The following is a 25226-nucleotide window of genomic DNA, read 5'->3' on the forward strand; positions in this document are numbered from 1 at the left end:
GCTTTTGCTGAATCTGCCTGCTCTCAGTAGGATACCTTATATCTATCTGTCTGCTATCCTTGGTGTCTTCAAGCACAGAGCATCTCACTTTCAGTCTCTCTGAACCCTTGTTTTTATTTTGCTGAGAGGAATGGAAGAAGCCATCTGAATAGCAGGCTAGCAAGGCTCAGGAGTGCAGGGCAGACCTTCATTTCATCCTTATGCTCTCAGCCCCACCCCATCCCGTTAGCGTCAGAGGTGTCAGGGTACCCATTTCCCACATTTGTGGTTATTATTATCTTAGTTTTGCTTTTCATAACAAAGCAGCTCTTGTCTGAAAGCATCTTTGAACCCCACCTGCCTGGCAGGTAGCTCTTTCTTCTCTTCAACTACTATCCAACTACTATCCTTCCCCCAAATTGTTTGACATTTCCATTAGCCGCCATCTCTTCTCATGTTTACAGTCTTTGTGTGTTTGTGTTATACTACCTTGCTGTCATTTTAGGGACACAGTTAAGTACATGTGTAACCTGCTGAGCTCAGACAGCAATTTTTTTTTTTTTTTTTGAGACAGGGTCTTTTCTGTGTAGCCTTGGCTGGCTTAGAACTCACAGAAATCCCCTTGCCTCTGCCTCCTGAGTGCTGGGATTAGAAGTGTGTGCTGCCACCACCACCTTACTTGCAACTCACTTCTTGCCTCTACAATTGCCAATCTGGACTGCTTGCTATTCTCCAATGAGCCCTACGTGTTTTGGTCCCCTTGCCTTTGATGGTTTCTGGAATGTGTCTTGAATCTTTTTTCATTCTCCAAGTCTAATTTTAATGTATTGTATTCACCAGTTTTGTCGTTTTGTACCAAGTGCTTTCTAATGTGCACTGTAGACTTCATCTCTCCTGTCACACGTTAAATGTGCATGCACCCATCACCTCTGCTTTGCAAATGTCTTGCAGGAAAGCACACTAGCATAATGTCTTTGAATCCCAATCCCTTTCTACCAATGGTTGATTGGTTTCTGTGTATGACGAGTTTTTGTATTTGATGGCGGTTCCATGCAGCCATTTTAGTCTGTGTGTTTGCCGGCTTGCACATAGATGAAAGGACAGTCTCTCTGACTATTGTGAAGCAATATATGTTGTGTGTATATTTGTAGGATAGCAGGAATAGTAAAAATTAAGCCTCTGCCCCTTGGTGCGAAGGCCTTTTAATCACACAGTTCTCCAGCCTGCACAGTAACTCTGAAAGGCAGATCACTGGTTTCCACTTTCAGACGAGGAACACAATACACCTCTGTGTTAGACAAACCTGCCAACGCCCTAGAGCCAGCAAGCCGCAGCAACAAACTCGTGCATTGGTCTCTGGTCCGAAAGTCTGTCTGTGGTTTTGTTGTGGCTGCTTTCTGCTTTCTTTTTTAAAAACTTGTGTCCATCCTAGTTAATTTGAGAGCTCAGCATTTTCCTTCATACGTGTTACTCTCACTGCTGTGGAAGAGTAGGGTAGTGTGGCTAACTTTCTCATTCCAAATCTTGTCCCCAAAGCTGAGGTCCCCAGCTTGCTCTGTGGACCCATATCTGTCACTGATTGGGCATTTAGCATGGCTGTGCTCTAAAGATACCAGCTCTGAAGACAGTTCAAATTCTGCCTCTTCCACTTACTAGCTGCAAGTGGGGTAAGTGAGCATCTCTCTGTATGTCGGTTTTTTCCTCTGCAGAATGGGCTTACTAATAACAACAGATACATGAGGTAGTGGTGAGAATTAAGAGAATTAAGTACATGTAAACTGCTTAGATGTGTGTAGTACTTTTGTTGTTATATACTCTAATCACATAATGAATCTCATTTGATTTAATCTCTACAAGTTCATGAGGCAAAATTCTTTTTTAATAATAATTTATTTATTCTTATTTTATGTGCATTGGTGTTCTGCCTGCATATATGAGCCTGTCAGATCTTGGAGTTACAGACAGTTGTAAGCTGCCATGTGGGTGCTGGCAATTGAACCTGGGTCCTCTGCAAGAGCAGTTGGTGGTCCTAACCATTGAGCCATCTGTCCAGGCCCAAGGTAAAGTTCATATGCCAACTTTGCAGCCTATATTACAGATAGAAATGGAGGTTTCCCTTGATTCTAAAGCCATGCCCTTGTTATTCCACACAGTCAGACAGACAGCTGCTGTTTGTGCGCATTTCTCAGGATTCTCAGATTTGGTAACTATGAAGACAGTAGACTCAGTTGTGCTCCAGTGTAAACTTAGAATGTGAAAGCACCCTCACAGTGTATGGGTAAGTGCCACTAGCCTGAGCTTCAGGGAGCCAAGGCACAGCCAGGCACGCCTCGTGAACGCCTATGTCCCCACCCACCCTGGTATCATGCCCCTATCTTGTTGGCTGAGGTGTGACACCAGCTATCAAGTACCTTTCCAGGGCTCCTTGAAAAGTTTCCAAGAGCCAGGTGCCATCTACTGAATACCAGCACCATCTGGTGGCCACGGGCTACAACCCAAGCCTGTTGCTCCCCATTGCCACCTGGTGGACATTAGTGCCACAAAGTTTGCCTAGTGTGTGTATATATATAAAAAATCCTTGAAACATTCACATTCTTTTTGTAACCCAACAAGGTAAGTAGAGCAAGCTGACAGGAAGTTAGTTTTCAGAGGGGTTAGCTGAATGGCATGGAGGCACACAGCAACTCATTGGCTGTGATAGCCCAGCTTAATAGCCATTTGCAGGAGTGTGTGGAGTGCGTGTATGTGGAAGTCCAAGATTGACGTTGGCTGTCAGGTAAGGTCTCTCACTGAACCTGAGGCTGGCCATTTCAGCAAGTTTATCTAGCCACTTTACCCTGAGGATCCCCTGTATCTGCCTCCTGAGGGATTATACCCCACCCAGGTTTTACGTGGATGACAGAGATCTGAACTCAGGAAAGTACCTTATCCACTGAGCAGTCTCTTTGGGTTCTTGATAGATATTGGCCCTACTGCATTCCAGATGTATCACAGAGGTCAATGGATATCATTCCTCAGAAACAATGACTACCTTATTTTTGAGATAGGGTTTCTCAATCTTGAGCTCACCCAATAGGACAGGATAGCTGGACAGGGAGCCTCAAACTGGAATTGCAAGCACAAACTGCCATGTGTGTAGCTTTAAAAAAAGTGGATTCTGGGATTGAATTCAAGCCCTTATGCTTGAAAGATGAGCACTTTGCTGACTTAGCCATCTCCTTGGCTCAAGCTTCCAATATAAGATGGGCCCACTGACAAACAGAACACTCTATTTTCTAGCCTACATTGAAGCCAAATGGGGGCCAATATTAAGCAAGCAGACTTGGTATGTATAATTTTAGGAAGTCTTAGAAAGGACTAGGCAGGCCTTTCTTTGCTTTGCTAACAGCTTCTGGAATGGTTTCTTGAGAGCAGGCAAGATGGTTTGTGGAGTAGAGGTGTTTTGTGTGCAGACTGACAGCCTGAGTTGTCCCCTCCAACCCCCGCCTCTCGAGAGGGCCGAAGACCAATTCTCTGACAGTCACAGCCTCTGTGCACCTGCATTCACACACACTTCCACTAACATACAAACGAAATAAACAAAAGCTAAATAAGACCACTCCAGAGACTCCACTTCCTGGACATCAGTCATGTTTGACCTAACCTTGAGTGTGGGCCGAGCTAGTGTTTTTAATGAACAGATGTAGCATGAGATGATGACGGGGAGTCACTTCCAAGACCAGCTTTCAAAAGGCTTTGGCTGGTCTCACTCCCACCCTTGCTGGTGCTTTCTGCTTGCTTGTATGAAGCTACCATGTGGTGAGTTGCTTTATGGAAACACCCATGCCACAAGGATCGGAGGGTGCCTTTGGCCGGTGATGAGTGAGGACCAGAGGCCCTCAGTCTGACAGCTTACAGATCAGTGTCTCACTAGAAACCGGGTGTCCTGGAAGCAGATCCTCCCCACCTTGAGCAGCTGGGCTGACACCTTGGTTGCTATCTTAGGAGAGAGCCTGAGTCAGAGGGTCTGGTTACACCGTGCCTGGACCCGATCTAAAGGAATTGCAAGATCACACATATGAGGGTTGTAAGCCTCTAGATTTGACTGGCCACACGTGAGCTGGTAATACACTTTGCTCTAGCCAGTTGAAAAATAGACAAATGGTTGGAATAGACAACTTGACCTACGAAATTGATTAAGAAGGCCCCACGTGGAAGGAGGGTTAGCTCTGGGAGTGGGCCCAACCCCAGGGAGCATTGCTATCACTTTGAACTTCTTTGCATTCTTAGCTGATTGTAATTTTTCATGTGTTTTTGTGCAAGCAAAGCTGTCTCCACAGAGAATAGTGAGGCAGGTCAAGTTTACCTTTGATGTCCACATTGTGCATCACCTTTGCCTTTTTCTTGGCTTTTTTTTTTTTTTTTTTTGTCTAATTCCCAATCCTCTACTACCCCTGCCTTGGAGCTTCAATAACCCAGAGCCATGGCCTGAGCTCCGTATTCCAGCCTCTTTCTGTCACCTAGTTCTGGCAGAGTTCAAGAAGTCTGCCTTTTCGTTGCAGGGGTGTAGGCGGGGTGATGGGTGGAGCCCGGAGAAACCCAGAAGACTTCTTGAAATACTCCAGCAACCTGAGTTTCAGTACTGAGGGCTGCAGCCTACTCTCCACCGAGTGGAAGAGGGGAGGGATGCACTAGAATAATGGGAGAAAGAGAAGCCCAAAGGCAGCTTGATACCAAGGACACAACCCTAGATGTAGCCCTCCCTCCATGACTGATGGAAGCCATTCTTTCTGAGTGACTTTGCTCATTATGCCAGCAATGTGCAGATATAAAATCTCATTCTTACTAAAATGCAGGAGAATTGGGCCTTTTGAGCTCCCATGGCTTATTTCTATTATGGATCTGGGTAAACACTGCATATTTTAGTGTTGTATTCTTGGCTAGGTATCAGGGACTACTTCTTATTCATACGTTTCCTGTCATCAAATATGGTGTCTTGTATATAATAAGCATTCAACAAACTGTTGGGTAGAGAAGACTCTTCATTGTTTTAAACCTACTTTAGGACACACTCTTAGGTATTGATATGCCCCCTCTCCCCATGGAATACAGACGGTCACTGCAGAATTTGCTCATTGGTTCCATAAAAATGTCTGGAATTCCTACCACATACCAGGTTGTCCTAGATGCTGGTGATGCCTCCATCAGTGAGTGGAGTCTGCTCTATTCTGTTCTATGTTCCTTGGCCTCCTCTGCAGTGAAGCAGGGCCAGGTGGCTGGTGTTGGCCAACAGACTAAACAGAACAAGCATGTTTGTCTTACAGTCCAAAGCAATTCATAGCTCGTGGGCTTTCTTCTCATTTTCTTCCTCCTTGGAGAACTCCAAGGCCCTGTGTTCTGAGACTGTCACCAGATGGAATGATCTCTGAGTCCCAGAGACCTGGATGGAGGAAGGCAGCTGTCCTCATTTTTCTTGTATTTACTGCCCAGACAGTTGCAAAGACACCTGAACAAAGTCCTGAGCTGGTTGGAAGTGAGCAAGAATGTTGCAGGCAGAGAACTCTGGCTACTTTACTGACAACCAGTTTTACTTGCCAGGCCCACTTGGATGCTTGAATCAATTAAGAACCTGTGTACTCAACTTATTTTTTTTAAACTTGTATTTATTTATTTTAAAGATTTATTTATTTATTATGCATACAGTATTCTGCCTGCACATATGCCTGTAGGCCAGAAGAGGGCACGAGATCTCATCATAGGTGGTTGTGAGCCACCATGTGGTTGCTGGGAATTGAACTCAGGACCTCTGGAAGAGCTCTTAACCTCTGAGCTATCTCTCCAGCCCTTCTTTTTAAATAGAATTTCTTAAAAATCAGTTTCAGGTTCACAGTGAGGTTGAGAGGAGGTTTCAGAGCTAGGCCATGCATTTCCTGCCTCTGTCCCATATACTCACCCCCCCCCCTTATGTCAACATCCCTTGCAAGAGTGGCACACTTGCTAAAAACAGCTGAATCTGAATTGACACATCAGTATCACCCAAGTTCATAGCTAACAGGGCTCACTCTTGGTGTCCTATGGGTTTGACAAATGTGTATTTGTAGGAAATTAAGGCCTACCAGGCTAAGAGTTGAGCCACCCTGGAGTCTGACAGTTGCTGTCAGTAGTCCTGATCCTGCCTAGCCAAAGCCAATGCTCTGCACTGACGGGAGATTTCTCTATTCATGGATGTTATTTTATAACATTTTACAGCAGAAATGCTTTCAAAATTGGAACCTACTTTCTCAAACCCTGCTTTTACATTTATATTCCAGATTCTGTGTTCACAAACCCTTCACTGGAAGTAGATTCCATCTCAAGGAACTGGATTCTACTCATCATGGTTAGCAATTCCTCAATTGTTGAGGTTTTGTTATGATATCGATTCAGCCACCTCTTCAAACTTTACTTCTTAGGCTGTCTCAACCATACCTGTGGTTACTTCTTCCCTGAAGTCTTGAACCTTACAATGGTATTTATTAACTTCTAAATGTCTGGTAAAGTTGGTATTGTGACCTCCTCTGATGAATCACAAATGCTCTTAATGGCATGTACAGTAACTAGCTTTTCTTGACACTTTTCAATTTACTCTGCACAAATCTATCAGAAGACTCAAAATTTATGGTAGCTTTTGATTTATAAAATGTTTGGCCTTATAGCTGGATGTGGTGGCACATGCCTTTAATTCTAGTACTCAGGTGGCAGAGGCAGGCTGTGAATTTGAGGACAGCTTGGTCTACAGAGTGAGTTCTAGGACAGCTACTGCTACACAGAGAAACCCATTGTTGAAAATCAAAACACAAAACCAAACAAACCAACAAAAATGTATGGCCTTGTTTGTCACTATTGGGGCTCAAACTCCAAACTAGGCAAGTACCATACCACTATGCTACACCTTCAACTCCACCGAATAAATTTCATACTATTTATACAGGTTTTTAAAGTTACATTATTATTTGTGTACTTGTGATGCATATGTATACAGGTGGAAGTCAGAGGACAATTCTTTCTACTATGCGGGTCATTGGGATCAAGCTCAGGTTGCCATGTTTGGTGGTCAGTGCTTTTACCCATTGAGCAGGCTACCAAGCTTAAGATTTCTTAAATGTTAAGACTTTCCTGGCATAGGGGCTTAATGCTTAATCGCAATAGTTGGGAGGCTAGATCAGGAAGATTACTGTGAGTTCAAGGCCACCCTGGGGAGAGGCAGGTGGATCTGAGTTTGAGGCCTGCCTGGTCTACAAAATGAGTTCCAGGAAAGCCAGGGCTATCACACAGAGAAACCCTGTCTCAAAGACAGAGAGGAAGAGAGAGAGAGAGAGAGAGAGAGAGAGAGAGAGAGAGAGAGAGAGAGAGAGAGAGAGACCCAGTAGGCTGGAAGGATGGCCTGTGGTTACAAGCATTTGCTGCTCTCTCAGAGGACCCAGGTTCTGTGCCCAGCATCTACATGGTGGTTCACCATCTGACTGGTCTCCAAGGGCATCAGGCATGCACATGGTACACATACATAGATACAGGCAAACATTCATATGCATGAAATAAAATTTAAAACTATTTCAGAAGAAGTCATGAATCTGGGAAAGGGACTGGTGGGGGGATGGTTGGGGTTGGAGGGAAGCAGAATGTATTCTACACATGTCAAAGCACAAAAAAAAAAAAAAAAAAAAGAATAAAAATTTTACTGCTAACTCTCCTCGAAACCAAAACAAAAAAATGATAAAAATTATTCAAAGGAAAAGAATTAACGAAAGTAGGCCCCAAAGAGGAAAATGGGTAGTTTTTATTTTTAAATATTTCCTGAGTTTTCCAAGCTTTCTATAGTAAGCATATACTATTTTTATTTTTAGTTAAGTAGCACTGGACAGGCAAGCATGTGATACTATTCCAACTGTTCCACACTGTGAATGAGGGTATACGAAAGGCTGTTACACCGAAGGGATTCCAGAGGTAGCTTGAGTTGAAATCCGCTCTTCTATGACATCCACCCACAAGTCTTAGGTTTGCTTTCTGGAGTTGTCCAGAATAAGTGCATGACTGCCACAGAAACATAAGTTTCACGACTGCCACAGAAATAGTTTGAAAAGGTCCACTAAGAACCTATAACCTGCTCCTCATGTGTCTGTGGAGTTTCTCTGCCTGGAACTGCCCGAGTTCTGTCACTCAGGGCTCTGGTGTCACTAAACTCTACCCTGCTTTAGACAGCCTCCTGTCATACACATGCTTAGTCATGGCTGAAATGTGTTTCTGTGGGTGACAATTAAAGGTGTTTGAAAGCTACTGCCTACACCCTGGCCACATCAGGCCAGCACTGGTCCCTAAACTCACCTTGGACTGTACTGATTGCACCTCCCTCAGTTAGACAGTCTCTCAGGCTCCTGCCTACAGTAGTCCCACTTTCTAGGTAAGTTGATTATTTCCCTTCACCCATGATCCTGAACAGTCCTATAATTTCTTTTTATCACTGCAATCAGCCCAAGTTCTTATCTCCAAAGTACCCACAGGACAGGCTCTTCACTTGTGACTCTGTCCCCAGCCAGAAGTATAGTGAGCCTGATTGATGTCAGCCATGTAACTCCCCGCAAAGCACCTTCAATTCATCCTCCTATTCTGGACCACAGACAGGTCCATCACGTATAGTGCCGCCTCCTGGGGTTAATTATGATATACCATTTAAAAAATAAATTAGATACTACCAAATTCAGCAAAATCAGTTCTAACTTCACTCCCACCCCCATGCTCCATCCATCCATCCATCCATCCATCCATCCATCCATCCATCCATCCATCCATCCATCCATCCATCCATCCATCCATCCATCCATCCATCCATCCATCCATCCATCCATCCATCCATCCATCCATCCATCCATCCATCCATCCATCCATCCATCCATCCATCCATCCATCCACTCTGTATCCCGGGCTATCTTGAACTCACACTACGATTCTTCTGCCTTAGGCTCCTGCGTCCTAGGACGGCAGGCAAAAGCCAAGACAGCTGGCTTTGGGGTCAGTTTCTGGGAGGTCAGGTGAACTCACTGCTTAGGACTGAAAGGGACATTCCTTTCCCTTCTGACACTCCCTGGTGGCAGGACAGACTCCCTTTAAAGAGGGCGTGGCGCAAAGCCTCGCTCCGCCCAGCGCCCGGCGCCGATCGGGAAGAGAGCGGAAGTGCGCCCGATAGCTGCACAGACTGCGCGTGCGTGGGTTGGCCTCGCGGGGTCACGTGGGCCGGGGTCCCGAAAAGGCGGACGCAGGCTCAGGTAACGCGTGTCCCGGATCCGGGAGGGGAGGGGAAAGGAGGGGAGAGGCGGGGCGGCGGGTGCGGGGCAGCGCAGCAGGGGTGCGCACACGGACTTTTGCTCTGGTGGCTCTCGGAGACCCTGCGGTCACCTGGGATTGGCCTTGGACCGGGTTAGCAGTTTCCACCCGGGTCCGCACTCCTGCCAGGCTGTGGGACAGGCGCACCCACGCTGGGGCTGCGGCCCGGAGGTGGGTGCCGTCCTTCTCGCGCCGCGCGGGATGGAGGCGCTCATCCCGCAGGACTGACGGCGCAGCCTGCGGGGCCGGTTCCTCCTCGCCTCCTGCCAAGTGTGCCCCGGCCTGAGGGCCGCAAGGTGAAAGTTGGGGGCATCCCTATACCGTGTCTAGTTGTGCAGGCGTGACGTTCGGGGACAGAGGACGCAGCGATCCAGAGTTTGGGTGTGCTAAATGAGAGTGTTTCAAAGAAAGTAGGCTTGTCCTGGGTTATCCCGAGTGGCTACAGAGCCTTCCCTACGGAGGCGGGGCTGTGTTTGCCCGGGTTGCTATGACTGAACTGCCTACTCTTCTGCACCTCTCACCATCCTCCGCCCCCTCCCCACCCCAAGCGCCAAGTAACCTAAGCACAGATGTTGCCTTGTGCTGCTAACTATTCCAGGTGTCTCTGGGAGAAAATTACACGTCGTGGTGTGTGGGTTTGTGTTACACTTATGTGTTTGAAGTGCTTCCAATCTAGAAGAGGATGGGAGACCACATGTGTTTAAGTCATGGGTTTGCTCATGTTGACATTTAAGCAGAAAAGTATTGAATCATCTGGCAATAGCTGACCTGGCTTGTAGAATACACAATAAAGATAAATGGAGCAGTTTTGTTTGAACTGTTAGGTTTTGTATGGTTGAAGTGACTGAGCTATGTGAGAAAATTCCTTACAGACCTCCAACAGAATGAGATGCTGATTATTTTCTTTATGTTTCCTTTGTAACTGGACTGTTGGCAGCCGCAAGTGCTTTCTGTCTTCCAGCATTTGGAGTAGTTTGGTGACTCTTAGCTTTATCCCACTATTCTGTAGACATTTTAGCCATTGTGATGGGAGAAGTGAGGTGTGTGTGTGTGTGTGTGTGTGTGTGTGTGTGTGTGTGTGTGTGTACACAGTGCACTCCCACTGTTACTGCCATGAATGCTGAGACACAGGGTTAAGAGAGGTCACACAGCCTGGACTTAGACCATTGAATAGCTTCTACCATGTCATCTACGAGGGTGGCAGGCACTTCCTCCAGAGATCTAAAAATTACCACTCCCCTTCTGTGAGAGGAGCTAGTCCTCCCTATATAGGTGTAGATCTGCCCCACAGTCCCTTGGAGCTACTTTTTATCCAAGGGGTCCTGCATGGTGAAGATGACCATACTTGGCATGGACCATGGTGGAGTTGTTGAGGCTGTATGTCCCATCCTGGTCCAGAGTAATGGTACCTATGGCCCTGGCCCTGGAGGGATCCTCAGTGCAGGCTGGGTTTGTTTGGTCTTGGAGAAAACATAGGGTCTCGGGGTTGACAGGAAGTGGAGCTGTTCTTTCCGCAGTTGGGGAAAAAGGCTGCTTGGGTGTGGAAAGTTAGATCTCTGAGAGGCAGCCAGAGTCTGGGCAGAAGGCAGACCAAGGAATCTTTTGGTCTGTATGGCATATATCCAGAACTTCCAGGCTTGTCAGGTGCTCCTGTGGGAGGTGGGGAACAAAAGGGAGCTCCCAGCAGAAGGGTGAGAAAGGGGGGTATTTTCAGGGTGGTAGGTGGGACAGCTTAAGACTAGACTGGCAGCCATACTTACCAGATAAGAGCGCAGGAGCCAGTTTGAGCTGTGACAGGTGGATCCAAGTTGTAACTCCTTGAAGTTTAGCTATATGTTTGGTGTGGTAAGGACATGGACCAGTCCAGCATGGGTTGAAGGCCTGTGGGCAACAGGTTTCAAATAAGCTAAATCTCCTGGTAATATGATTTGGGTGATAGGCTCAGTAGAAGACCAAGAGAGAATACTATCAGTGTGTTCCTGGAGAAAGGGGTCTCAAGAGAGTGAGAGGGTAAATAGACAGAGTGAGGTTGGTTCATAGAAGAAAGGGACAGTTGTACATTAACTCAAAAGGGCTGAGGAAGGAGGGGGCTTGGGTGAGGCCCTGATACGAGTCAGGGTGAAACCAAATCTGGGTTAGATATCACGAGGTGGGAACAGATAGTCCTGCAGTCTCAGCTGTAGCAGGAAAAGCCTCTATCCACCCTGAGAAAGTGTCTACCATAGTAAGAAGACGTGTGTAGTTTTTGTTAGCAGGCATGTATGTGATATCTATCTGCCAGTCATCCCCTGGGAAACTACTCTGAAACTGGTGTGGGTTAAAGGAAGGAAGGGCCTCAAGGCTCACTGTGGGGAGGTGCTAGTGCATGTGGAACATTCCTGGGTGATAGATAGTTAAGGGCTGTGGAAGGCTGGGGTAGAGTCAGGGAGACAGGCCCTGTCCCATAGGAGGAACAAACCTTGAGGGCACATGGCAGCTTCCATAGCTTGGAATGTTGGTTTTCAAAAGAATTTCCCCGGGCTGTATCATTAGTAGGGGCCTGAGGACCCCAGCAGTGAATAACTGAGACATCTAACAGCTTGAGGATCAGAGGCCCATTGGTAAGGGATACGCCTCTGGTGGTGAGAAAACTTCTGTCGAATGGAAGCATGGTGGCCTAGAATGTGGAAAGCATACTTAGAATCTGAGTGTATAGTGATGCTTTTGTCCTGTGAGACCTTAGGGGAGAGCGCCAGTGAGGCTATGAGCTCTGCCTTCGGAGAAGGAGTGCCTGGCGGTAGAGCGGTAGATTCTACCACCCGTTCAGAGGAGGCTGTGGCATAGCCCGCTCGGTGGAGCCATTGTGGCCGAGAGGCAGCTTCCATCTATAAACCAAGAATAGTCAGGGCATGTCAGAGGGGAGATGGGAAGTTGTGGGTTTCTGTAGCTAAGGGTTTCAAGTGACTCTATGTAGGAGTGGCTGAAGGTGGTGGCCTTGGAAAGGGGTGTGACAGGGTTTGATGGAGGGCAGGAACCAAGTGAGATACCAGGATTTCCCGAGAAGGTGATGTGTCAAAGCTTAGAAGGGGACAGAGTGGGGAGACTCTGTGTGATAGGAGATCCTTGAGCTGGTGTGTTGAGAGGACAGAGAGAAGGCCACCAAAAGTGAGATAGAACCCTGCTGGGCTAGTAGGAAGGCTGCTGCTAGTGCCTGTAAGCCATCTCCTAACTGTTGTATCCAGCTGTTTGGAAATGTAGACAACAGGGGCAAAGGTGGATTCTGTCTTCTGTCCCAAACTCTTAGAGCCATTCCCCAAATTTCAGTAGTGTAGAGGATAAAGGATTGGTCAAGGTCAGGGAGAGCCAGGGCAAGGGGCCTGTAGGAGCGCATCTAGAGGAGAGAGAGAGAAAGAGAGAAAGGCACACACACACACACACACACACACACACACACGGAGAGAGAGAGAGAGAGAGAGAGAGAGAGAGAGAGAGAGAGAGAGAGAGAGAGAGAGAGAGAGAGAGCGCAGACATGACAGGCTTAGTAGAATCTACAAGATCAGTTGGGGGTCCCTTAGCTGCTTCATAGAGAGGGCAAGCAAGAAGAGCAAAGTTAGGATTCTAGTTTCTAAGGTACCCTGCCAGGCCAGGGAAGGAGAGAATCTTTTCCTTGGTGATTGATGGTATGAGGGACTGCTGGTACTGCCTGCGATTGAGGGTGAGTTCATGACTGCTAGGAGATAGCAGAGAGCCTAGGTACTTGACTTGAGAGACAGGAAGTTCAAGGGCAGATTCTATATCCTTTGTTTCCTAAAAAGTTAAGAAGCTGGGCATTTTATTGCTATGACAGCAAGAGGGGCTGCAGAGTAGAAGATTGTCTACATAGTGGATTAAGTGGCTGGGTGACAGGTCTAGGGAGAGGAGGTCAGTGGGCAGAGCCTGGACAGAAAAAAAAAAGATGGGGGCTATCTCGGAACCCCTGGAGAAGGACAATCCAAGTAAGCTGGATGCTGTGCCAGTGTCAGGGTCCTCCCAAGTGTAAGCAGGGAAATGGTGTGAATCCAAGGAGAGAGTGTGCTTATGTCTAGGACAGTAAAATGAGAGGTAGAGGAGGGAACCTGGAGAGTAATGCATAGGGGTTAGGGAGTGACATACACCTGCTGGGTGTGTAGGAATGGCAGCTGCATTAATAATCCCAAGGTCCCAGACTAGGTGGTAAGAACTGCCAGGCTTCAGTACAGGCCTGGCAGTACAGGAAAGGGATGTTACAGCGCGAGTGAGTGCACTTGAGACTACCTTTGTCAAGAAGGTGCTGTATGATGGTTTAAGCCCTGTCCATGTTTTAAAGGAATATGGTATTAAGAGTGACAGGAATTGGAGGTGTAGGATCCTGGAGTAGGATCTTAATGGGGGTATGATGTGAGGCCACCGAGGGAGATGAAGTGTCCCATACTTTTTGGTTAACAAGGGAGTCTGGTAGGGGGTAGGGTGGATTATTAATGTTAGTAGCAGGCTCCTCAGAGGCTAGGAGAAGAGGGAGTTGGTTGAAAAGAAAAGGAAAAGTGTAGCTTAACCATGATACCTCTGCTCAGTAATGGAGAGTGAAGAAAGCCACACCACTTCGGGAAGAGTAGTTAACCACTGGGCCATCTCTCTATCCTCCCACTCACAGAGATCCTCCTGCCTCTGCCTCCAGAATTCTGGGATTGATGGTGTGTACCACCACTTGACTTAGGTCCTTATTTAGTTACATCAACCAAGTTCCCTTTGCCATATGCATGTTTGTATTTGTGCATGCTCGTGTGTGTGTGTGTGTGTGTGTGTATGTGTGTGTGTGTGTTGGCGAAAGATGTTACGTGTTCTTCATGAGCTGTCTACCTTGTTTTTATGAGGCGGTCTCACTGGCCTGGGGCTTGCCAAATAGACTAGACTGTGATCTTCTCTGCTTCCCCAGTACTGAGATTACAGGTGCTCACCATGATGTGTATATCTGCGTATGTGTGTGTGTAATCTAGATGTGTTCATATGTGTGTGTGGGTCAAAGGTCAATGTTCCATGTCTTCCTCAGTCACTCTCCAGCTTAGTTTTGAGACAAGGTCTCTCCCTGAACCTGGAGCTCATCAGTTCAGCTAGACCAGCTGTTCTGGAAGCTTAGGGACCCTCCTGCTGCCTCCCCCTCAACTCCTGTGCCACAGGTTGGGATCACAGGTGTGTGCCACTGTACTCAGATTTTCATTCGGGTGCTGGGGATCCAGACTCAGGTCTCCAGATTTTCAAAGCAAGCATTTTGCTGACAGAGCTATCACCCCAGCCTCTAGCCACCTTTGACAAATCAGCACAGTAACTTTTGAATCATCCATATCTACTTCAGTGAGAATATTTGCTAACACAGAAAAAAAAAGTTATAACAAGAGTAAGTGACAGGCGAAGAGAAGGAAATAGTTCACTTCATCAGTGTTAAGTGAAATAGGGCCAAGCATGATGGCAGAATGAGGTAGTGTAAGCAAATCCTCAGTGTAATCACTCAAGGTCCTGAGGGTGTCTGATAGCTGTGCTGGGGTCTGTGCTAGTCTCAGACAAGCTGTTGACATTCACCACTTGACCGAAGTGTGGATATGTCAGAAGACACTGTGATAGTTACAAAACTAATCTCTATTTAGAGCCTTTAACTTTGAAGATTTTGGAAATCTTGAGGAACCTATAAATGATAATATATTTCTTGAAAATTACTGTGTCTAGGCGTCACTCTGTGCTTTGCAGTTAGTGTGTCCTTTATTATCATGGTGTCCCCTGGAGAAAGGAATTGCATTCTTCTGTCAGAACTCCTAGGAGTCCCAGGAGCTCCAAGAGGGGAAGAAAGGGAGGGAGGGAGGGAGGAAGGGAAGGAGGGAGAGAGGTAGGGAAGATGTGAAGGAGGGATATATTGGTCTGTATAGCTGAACTCCAGAAGCCGTGGGCAGAGCTGACTTAGAAAACTAGAACTTGGCTTCTCTCTCCCCCATCTACACTCTTTAGAAGATTGTTTTAATTCCTGCTGGGGAGTATGGACTTAGAATAAAAGCCCTGTTAGTAGAGGCAGGTTGCCAGTAACACACATGTAGCTGGTCTGGTGTTTTAGTTGACAACTATTGTAGAACTTTTCTGTATAACAGAGGGGACAACTGTTGTAGAACTCTTCTGTATAACAGGTTACTTGGGCCTCTTCTCCCCCAGTCCCCTTGATGTTTGGCCACCCCCACAGAAAGCACCACTGGAAGGACTCTTTCCAGAACAAGAGGTGCTGCTCTGGGAAAGCAGTGCAAACAACACATATGCTCACACTGTTCTTCACACAGACATAGAAATCAAAGGGCTTCAGCGGAACCAGATTGCCCAGAGTCTCAGAGAGAACTGGTAAAGTCCAGATTGAAACCTGCTGTGTGTGTACGTGTGATCATGTGTATGTGTGGAGGCCAGAGAACAACTATCTCAGCTACCCCTCCTCAGGCTCTTTGTTTTTAAAGAAGATTTTATCTATTTATTTACTTAGTCAGTGTGGAGAATGAGAGAGGGTGAGAAGGGGAGGGAGGGAGAGCGGGAGGAAGGGTGAGTGTCAAGAGTGATCAGTTCCCAACCTTTGAGGAGTTGGCCTTGTCTTCTGCCTTGTTGAGTCGGGGTCTCTGCTGCCAAGTCCTCTGAGGCTAGCTGGCCTGGGAGCTTCTAGTTGATTCTGTCCCTTCTCATCTCACTATATGAGTTTGGAGATTGCAGATGAGGACCACCATATCTGGCTTTACATTTATGGTTGGGGCATGCATGTGCGCACATGTGTGGGAGTCTGTGGCTCCACCATTGTTCTGGAAAGTGAACTCAGGTCATCTGACTTATGTGGCAGTGCTTTTATGGGCTGAGATGGTCAGCCATTGAGCTGCCAAACCATGTTTATATCCTCCTGCCGCCTCCTTCCTCCTGTGTGATCCTTCCCACTGTTTAAAAAGCTGCAGAAGTACCCAGCTCCAATTGGTATATCTGTAACACAACCCCTAAACCTCAGGTTCAGGGAACATCACAGAAGAGGCCTAAGATCGTGGGAACCAGGGCCTGGAGAGATGGCTCCTTGGCTAAAAGTACTTGCTGCTCTTGCAGAGAACTTGGTTGTGTTCCTAGCATCCATCATGGGGGTTCACAACTATATGCAATTTCAGTTCCAGGAGTTCAAAACCCTCTTCTGGCTTGTGAGGGAATTGCATGTGCATGGTGCACAGACATACATGTAGGCAAAACATATGCATAAAATAGAAATAAATACATCTTTAGAAAATCTTTGTAAATTCTAAATGACCAGGATGCCTGCTGTGAAATTGTACCTTATAACATGATAGGGGCTGATGTACTCTTGAAATATTAACAGTATGGTTGTCTAGACAAGACCCAAGTAATGACTACACCAGTGGATATGCCAGTGGGGATGGGGGGAATCCACAAGGTGCTGCCCACCCCTAGCTAAATAAAGGACTGTGGGCAGTCAGTTTTCTCCAGGCACGAGCCCTGGATAGGTTTCATCCTAAACGCATGTACATATAAGAAACACTAAATGACTTTGTGTGTGTGTATGTGATAAGAGCAGAAGAAGAGGTCATGGATTCCAGAGTGCCAGAGTGGGTGCAGGGGATGATGGGAGGAGTTGGAGGTGGGAGAGGGAAAATTATGTAAATAAAGTCCTCATGCATGGAATTCTCAAAAAATAAAAAACTGCGGGAGAATAACACATATGTTGGGGAGTATTTGAATAATTGTGGCCATTTTTGCTTGGTGGTACAGACAGTGAAAGACTATAGAGAAGTAACTGCCCCGAGTCTTTGGAGGAAGGTGTGTGGCAGCATTATTGCCGCCACTGCATGTGTCTGTGTGACAAGGAGCAATGCACTGAGTGCCGGACTTGATGTGTTCAGACTTTGCCAGGGAGAATGTCCTCAGCCATGTTCTAGGAATGTTTTGATAGCACATGTTTTGTAGATAGAACATTAGAGTCTCTTTGAAAGAAATTAGTCCAGATGGGATAGAAGAGTCAGTTTCAGCTTGTGAAAAGCTAGTTTTCACAACTCCACATGTCAGTTTATCAGCTGTACATGTTTTAATACTCCAATCATGGGCACTAAAAAAATGATAAAATTGTCAGTGAGTTTTGGCATGTTGTTCTAAGGTAACTAAGCTTACTTGTGTTGCATTTTATTGGTGTGTGTGTGTGTGTGTGTAAAAGAGAAGATCTTGGACATACTGGGCAAATAATCTTACCAGTAGCAAATGGTATCCTGAATCTATTAAAGTTAATTTTAAAAAGTTCAGTTTTCTAAGGCTGGAGAGATGGCTCAGTGGTTAAGAGTACAATCATAAAGACTGGAGTTCAGCTCTCAGCACCCACATAACCATCCAGGCATACTGCACATGCCTGTAACATAGCAGTTATGTTTCCTTTGAGGAGAGTGGAGACAGGAACATCACGGGGTTTGCTGGCTTCCAGCCTAACTGGGAAACACAAACCTTGGGCTGGGGAAGAGACCCTGCCTCAGAGGAACAGAGAGAGTAGGTAGTAGATGGGAAACTTGATGTGCTCTTCTGGTCTCTGCACAGCACACAGACACAGTGCATCTGTATGTATTCCTAGATTTCTTCAGTATTTTATTCTTAAAGATAGCCATGTTTTCTGTGCTTCTGGCTTTGTGTAATTGTTTTGTCTTAGGGTCACTGTTGACTCCTTTAAATCGGTCAGCTCTTAGGTTTGCTAAGGTGGTATTAAATAACTGTCTATTCTGAATATGTATGCTCAGCTGGTCCAAAGTGATGGCAGCTAAGCCAGTGTCTGTGCTGTCACCAGGGGAACTGGAGAACTACCCTGAGGTCCCAGAGTAGAAGGACATGATTATTTGGAAGCTTTGACACCAGTTTTCCCTCTGGCTATAGCTATATTAATCTGCTTTGGTACTAGGACCCACCACGTTTCATGCATGTTTACTTGTCTGATGACTTGGGTGGGTGGAGACTCCAGTCTCATACTTCTCCAAGGCTGAGCTAAGTTTCCCCTTTGTATTCTCATAGGAGCCCCTCCACCCGTGTGCTTCCTCCATCCCATTTCTTCTTTTTGCCTGCAAACAGATGGCTGAGTGGAACCTCACCAAGGTTATCCCTGAAATGTCCAGCTGAGAAGAGACTATCTAGACAACACCTACCTCCCTACCAAAGAGGTCATCATTTGGATCACTGCAATCCGAGGCCAAAAGCAAGAAACATAATTGCTTGGATTGGTTGAATACAGTTGCTGGAAGCAAATATGGAAAGTGAACCAGAGCAGGAGAATTTGGAACACAACCTGTGTGCCAGGACTACTGAGGAAGAGTTGAACAAGTCTTTTAGTCTAGAAGCTTCTCTCTCAAAATTCTCTTGTATAGATCTGGATAAGGAGCTGGAGTTCAAAAATGATCTGGTAAACATTTAACTTTTGAACAAAATTTGGGTTAGTGTGCTGTGTGACCCAAATGCTCTGGGGTCCAGCCACTCTTACTTGTGTGGTCTGGTACTGTTTATGGAGCCCTCTGGTGTTGTCCTTGAACTTCACTTTACAGATAGAGACACAGGTGTGCAGCTGTGCTGAGTGCCTTCTCGGTCACAGAGCTGAAGGGTGTGTTAAAATTCTCACCTTACCCTTTATTCGCTTTCCTTCTTGATTGAATATTAATGGTTTTTGTGACTGTGAGCGTATTTAATGACAACTTTTAAAAAAGCCAGTGGTCCCTCACCATGAAGGAACCAGGAAATTCTTCCATGCGTTGGCATGTCATTTAGGGCCTAGCATGAGATGTAGTGTTTTGTCATCCTAAGAAAGGAGGTACAAAAATCCTTGAACTTTCCAGAAAGTTCTAGGACTGTCAGAGTGGCATAGTCAGGCCATTCCTTGTCCTTGAGAGTCGCTGAATGTATGGATGGGGATTACTGAGGTAAATTCATGATCCAGGCAGTGGTAAGCTTGTCCTATGACAGTGGTTTTAGTTATTTAAATTATCTCACATATACAGGAGGAAAAGCCTTGTAAACTTTAATTTCTTTATTTAGATTGATGACAAGGAGTTTGATATTCCTCAAGTGGATACCCCTCCAACTCTGGAAAGCATACTTAATGAGGTAGGTAAATATTAGTCATTACTACCACTTTATGGCATTGATTTTTCATACCTTTTGGGTTAGTTACTGTTGTTCTTTTGCTGTGCAGCTAATGCCTAAGAAACACAAACACGAGACTCAGCGCCCACGTGGAGTTTATTGAGAGAGGGGAGAGAAAGAGGGGGTAGCTGGTGGCCAACTGAAAGCAGGAAGAGAGAGAGGGAACAGAGAGAGCAAAGAGAGAGCAAAGAAGCAGAGAGGCAGAGAGAGAGAAGCACTTGGCGCGCTTGCTTTAAAAGAGGCTTGTGCATGCGTAACTGAGTCCTCTGGCCACCAGGTAAAGCTGACATAGGGATGACACAGCCATGAGCGTCCCGCCCATCGTCGGGGCGGGGGTCAGCTGGCTGTTAGTTCCTAACAGTTACAGTGTATGTATTTGGATGTATACTGTCCAGTATGGTAGCCACTAGTTACATGTGTCAACTTAAAATTTATGTTAATTAAGCTAACTAATACTTTAGTTTCTCAGTTGCCCAAGGCCCATTTCAGGAGCTCAGTAGTCATGTGTTTCCAGTGGCTACTAAAGCGGTCCGGTCAGCATAGACACACAGTAATATTCATCACTGCAGAAAGCTCTGTTGGACAGCATAGGTCTAGATTTTGAATTTCTCAAAGGTAGAAACTATATCTTACTCATCTTTTGTCTTTGAGCCCACCTGTTTTGCTACCTTCCTTGGGGTCCATGAACAACTGTGAATTCACATGAGCTAAGCTGCCAGTGATAGGCCAAAGAAAAGATTCTACACAAGTCAACCCTGGTGAGCCAGTGACTTTATTTGGCTTAGTTTAAGAGAATACATGACTCAAAATTGCTTATATCACCAAAATTCCCACCCCAGCATCCCTTATGAAAGCTGTATTACAGTAGGAGTCCTGTCTTTAGTTGGCCATTAGTCAGGGTTCTCTAGTGAAACAGAACTTATAGACTGTAACACACATACACAATTTATTAGAATGGCTGTGTCCAACTCGTCCAACAATGGCTATCTGCCAACTGAAGGTTCAAGAATCCAGTAGGATGTCTCAGCTGGTCTTCAGTATATGCCAGAATCCCAAAGACGTAGGCTCTAATGTCAGTGAAGGAACGGACTTGCCATGAAGAGCAAGAACAAGCAGGCAAAGAGCAAAACTTCCTTTGTTCATGTTCTTTATATAGGCTGCCATTAAGGGGTGTAGCCCAGGTTAAAGGTGGATCTTCCTCTACCTCAAAAGATCTGGATTAAATATGGATCTTCTAACTTCAAATGATTTAATTAAGATAAAAAAAAAATCACTCACAGGTAAACCCAGTCATTTGTGTTTTAGTTAATTCCAGATATAGTCAAGTTGACAACCCAGAACAGCCATCACATTTGACTTTCCATCTCCTATGTACTCTGGGACCTTTGTGTGAGGCAGGAGGACAGTGTGGGTAGAACCCCAGCTATAGTGGTTTGAATGAGAATGGCCCCCATAGGCACCTATGTTTGAATGCTTGGTCCTTAGTTGGTAGAACTTGTTTAGGAAGGACTAGGAGGTGTGACCCTATTGGGGTAGGTGTATCACTGGGAGTGAACTTCGAGGCTTCAAAAGCTGTCATCCTCCCTAGTATGATGGTCCCAGACTCCAACCCTCTGAAAATACAAGCACGCCCAATAAACTCTTCTGTATGTTGCCTTGGTCACATTATCTTATCACAATGGAAAAGTAACTAAGATTCCAGGCGAGGATCTGATGGCCCTCTTGCTTCCTGCACTAGAAGTACAGAGCCAGGGTTATCTCCCCAGAGGTGAAAGCTATACTACAACACTCCACTCCTCTCCTATGGTTCTTGCATGCTTTCTTCCCTCTCACCCATTGTATTATTTGAGTTTTGGAAGGGGTGATATGTATGACTGTATACTGAGAATTGGGCCAGCACACCACAGCAGTCATTAATTTTAGCAGTTTGATCCAATTGTGTGTGTTAAAAGAGAAATTTTGGATATAATAGTATGGGTGTTATGGGGGAGTTACCTTATTTGACTCTCTGTAATCCATAACCATTTTGTATAAGTCATTTCACCTCCTACTGTGGGTACTGCCATGGGACCACTGTGCCTCTTCCTACCTTCTAGTGAGCTCCCAGTGAGGATGGCTTCTGCTGCTCTATCCAGCCTTGGGACCAAGGTGTGTGTGGGTCCTAGTTCTGTTTCTGTTGTTTAATAAACACAGAAAGGAAACCATTGGCTCAGGACCCCCAAGACCAAATTCTCAGCACAAAGGAGATTTATTTGCCCGAGAGAGCAGGGAATAAGAGACAAAGACAGGAAATGGGGGATGAGAGAGAAAGGGAGGGGAATAAGGGAGAGGGGGAAGAGGTGTTTGTCCCAAAGGGAGGACAAAAAGACTGACTGTCTCTGGATAGAGAGGAGACAGATGTGGCATATAGGAAAATGGTGGTTTAAAAAGCTAAAAGGTAAAACCCCATGTTAGGATGAGGTGTTTAATTTTTTTTTTAATTTATTCTGTGTGTCTTTCACATCATGTATCTTGATCCCATTCATTTCCTGATCCTCTGTATCTTCCCTTTGCCCCTGCACTCCCCTCCCCAAACAAAATTCAAGAGAAAGAAAAGGAAGAAAGTAAAATGAAAAAAAGGGAAAATTAATCTTTTCATGTAAGTGTTATTTGTAAAAAGAGGTGTTGAATTTTAATTGGGTATGTCACTTAGAATAGCCAAAGGGGGCTTTGATTGCTGGACTTCAATACTTTGATAGCTGGACCTTGGAAGTCAGCCTCAAGGGGCTAGCTTTAGGAATGTAATCTAATGGTTTTTAGCAAGGCAAAGGGACTCAGGGAGAAGGGCAAGGCCTGCCGGAGCCACATGCTCGTATAAGCTAGAGTCCCTTCAAACACTATGACCAAAAGCCATTTGGGAGGAAAGGGTTTATTTCAGCTTACACTTTATAGTCCCTCACTGAGGGGAGCCTGGGCAGGAACTCAAGGCAGGAACCTGAAAACAGGAACCGAAGTAGAGACCATGGAGGAATGTACTTCCTGCTTGTTCTTCAGGCTCGTGTTAGCTAGAGAGACGTCTCAGCAGTCAGGAGCACTGTTGCTCAGCACAGGACCCAGGTTTAATTCTCACAATCATCCTTAACTCCAGTCCCAAGGGGTCTCATGCCCTCTTTGGCCTTCCTTGGGGACCAGGCACATACATACATGGTTGCATATATCCACGAGGGGATACACTCAAACACATAAAATAAAAATAAATCTGTAAAGGTAATATAGTTAAAAGAAATTTTCCTATGAATGGAACTGTTTTCATCATGAAAGCAAATTATTCTGGCACAGCATTTTGTCCCTGAGGGACAGTGAGTGTCATTGTTGAAGTAGCTCACCAAGAAGGTAATATTGTTCCCACCATGGGTATGATTTGGTGCCCACCATGTTAGAGCTCTATGGTAGATGCTGGTATCAAGTAGTACCATATGGCAGCCTCTGTCCTCAAGAGAGAAATGATTGGGACTCAAAATTGAGCAGGCATTGAGAGCTAGCAGGTAGATAAGAGAAAGAAAAAAAGTAATAAAATCATTGTGAAGACATATCACTGGTTATTAAAGGAAATGATTAAAAAACAAAAGGCAGCATAACTCTTCGTCTGGAATAGTTCTGTGTACGTATATATTCTATAATGTTCAGTTACACCAACCTCAAGGGGGGTTGGGAAAATGGACCCCTGGTGTTTTTAAAATGGAAAGATAGGAACTTCTGAGATGCCCTGGATCCAGACTTAGGATAGGAAATATCATTGCCAGGCCCAGAAATCACTGCCTCTGAGCTTCTATGTTGGTAATTACTTTCTCTAACTGTTGTAACTGGCCCCTTCCTTCCACTAAACTTGTTCTTTGACCTCATCATGACCTGTCTCTTGACAGGCTTCACTTCAGTTCTGCTGTTGGGAAGCCAGGGATATCTAGTGAACTTGCGGTGTGTGTACAGTGTGTGAACGAATGTTAAGAGTGTAGCATGGAGGCAGCTTACCGCTGACAGCCTGTGCGACGGAATGCAGAGAGAGGCGGAGCACAACCTGTCCCCAAAACTCCTCTTGGGCTGCAGCTTTGTGCTCCTACATACACAGGGTAGTGTATGTACACATGCACACAGCACACATGCTTGTATCTCTGACTTATTTTCTCTAGCGCTCTGTTTTGAGGGTCTGCCATATTTTGTAACTGTTCATTCATCACCATTACTCTGTCGTTCTTTATATGTCTCATCTACTCATCCTACTGTTGATAGACATTTCTGTAGTTACAGCTGAGGGTATTTTTATCTTGTCTCGTGTGCACACAACTCTATCCTCACATTTTTCTTGTGCATGCCCCTAGAATTGGGACATGTAACTCAGCTTTTGTGAACACTGCCATGGTTGCTTTAATGTATCCTTTAGGAGAATTGTCTGAGACATCAGTTGTGAAATGTCTGGTTGCTTATACACCTCACTCTTGAGTTTTGCTTTGTCCTTCTTTGATCTTTCACACTTAATGAAAACTACATAGTGACTTTAATTTGAATTCCTCTGAAGATTGATGGCATTGGATGTCTCCAAGTAGGTTTTGGCCATTTGGTTATCTCTTTTGTGAAAAGCCCTCCTCCCTCCCTTTTAAAGATTTATTTATTTTATGTATGTTAGTACTGTAACATCTGCATGCCAGAAGAAGGCATACGATTCTGTTATAGGTAATTGTGAGCCACCATGTGGGTGCTGGGAGTTGAACTCAAAATCTCTGGAAGAGCAGCTGGTACACTTAACCGCTGAGCCATCTCTCAAGCCCAGGAGTTCTTTGTATATGCCATGCAACCTGCAACCTATCTTAGATAGAGTTATTGAAATTTCTTCCTTCATTATGTATCTTTTTACACCACTTCATTTGATGCCCAGAGGTTATTAATATAGTTCAGCCTTTTAGACTTTCCCGTTGTGATTAGTTATTTGTGTTTCCTGTGTTTAAGAAAATGTTGCCAATTCTGAGGCCAGGATCTTATTATCCTTTTTATTCTAAAATCTTTATTGTTTTTCCTTTCATATTTAGATCTGTAACTCATCTGTATTTTTTTTTTCTGTCTGCAGTAATGTGAGGATGATCTGATACCATTTACTGGAAAGAATATTTTTGGTTGTGGTGTCACATATTTGTGGGAATCTGATTTAATTGGTTTGTCTGGGCTGCCCCAACATCTCATTATCACAATCTATGGATGGAGACTTTAGGTTTTGAGTCTGGGAATGTAACTCAATGGTAGAACACATGCCTAGCATGTGAGGCCCTGGGATTCATCACCAGTAACACACATGCAGACATACAGACATACACACACATACACACACACACACACACACACACACACACACACACACACACACACAAAGAAAGCAAGGAAGGAAGGAGGGGAGGAGGTAGGGTGGAGGGAAAGGAAAGGACTTGGGAAGCAAAGTCATCAGGAGTTCAAGGTCCTTCCCAGCTGTATGGGAGCTCAGTGCTAGCGTAGGCTACATGAGACCCTGTCTGGAAAAAAACAGTATGGAGCTGGGAGTTGGTTCAGTGGTTGTGAACACTTGCTGTACTTACAGAGGACCCAGGTTTGATTCCCAGCACCCACATGGTGGTGTACTACTGTCTGTAACTCCAGTTCCAGTGGATCTGATGCTGCCTTCTTGTCTCTGCAGATACTGCATGCACAGGTTGCACAGACTTGCAGAAAAAACACGCAGA

The 25226-nt window shown here is 45.5% G+C and overlaps 1 protein-coding gene across 1 annotated transcript in view; it reads left to right on the forward strand.

Annotated features, from left to right (window-relative positions):
• Positions 1–9127: 9127 nt before the first annotated feature.
• Positions 9128–25226, forward strand: part of Vps8 (VPS8 subunit of CORVET complex) — a 205575-nt gene continuing 189476 nt past the window's right edge. The window contains exons 1-3 of the mRNA XM_051191188.1: positions 9128–9257; positions 18367–18751; positions 19378–19446. Of these exons, the coding sequence (XP_051047145.1) occupies positions 18599–18751; positions 19378–19446 (222 nt within the window). The 5' untranslated portion in view covers positions 9128–9257; positions 18367–18598. The remainder of the gene's footprint in view (positions 9258–18366; positions 18752–19377; positions 19447–25226) is intronic.

Source organism: Phodopus roborovskii, unplaced genomic scaffold (assembly GCF_943737965.1).
Source record: "Phodopus roborovskii unplaced genomic scaffold, PHOROB, whole genome shotgun sequence".
In the NCBI taxonomy this organism is placed as follows: domain Eukaryota; kingdom Metazoa; phylum Chordata; class Mammalia; order Rodentia; family Cricetidae; genus Phodopus; species Phodopus roborovskii.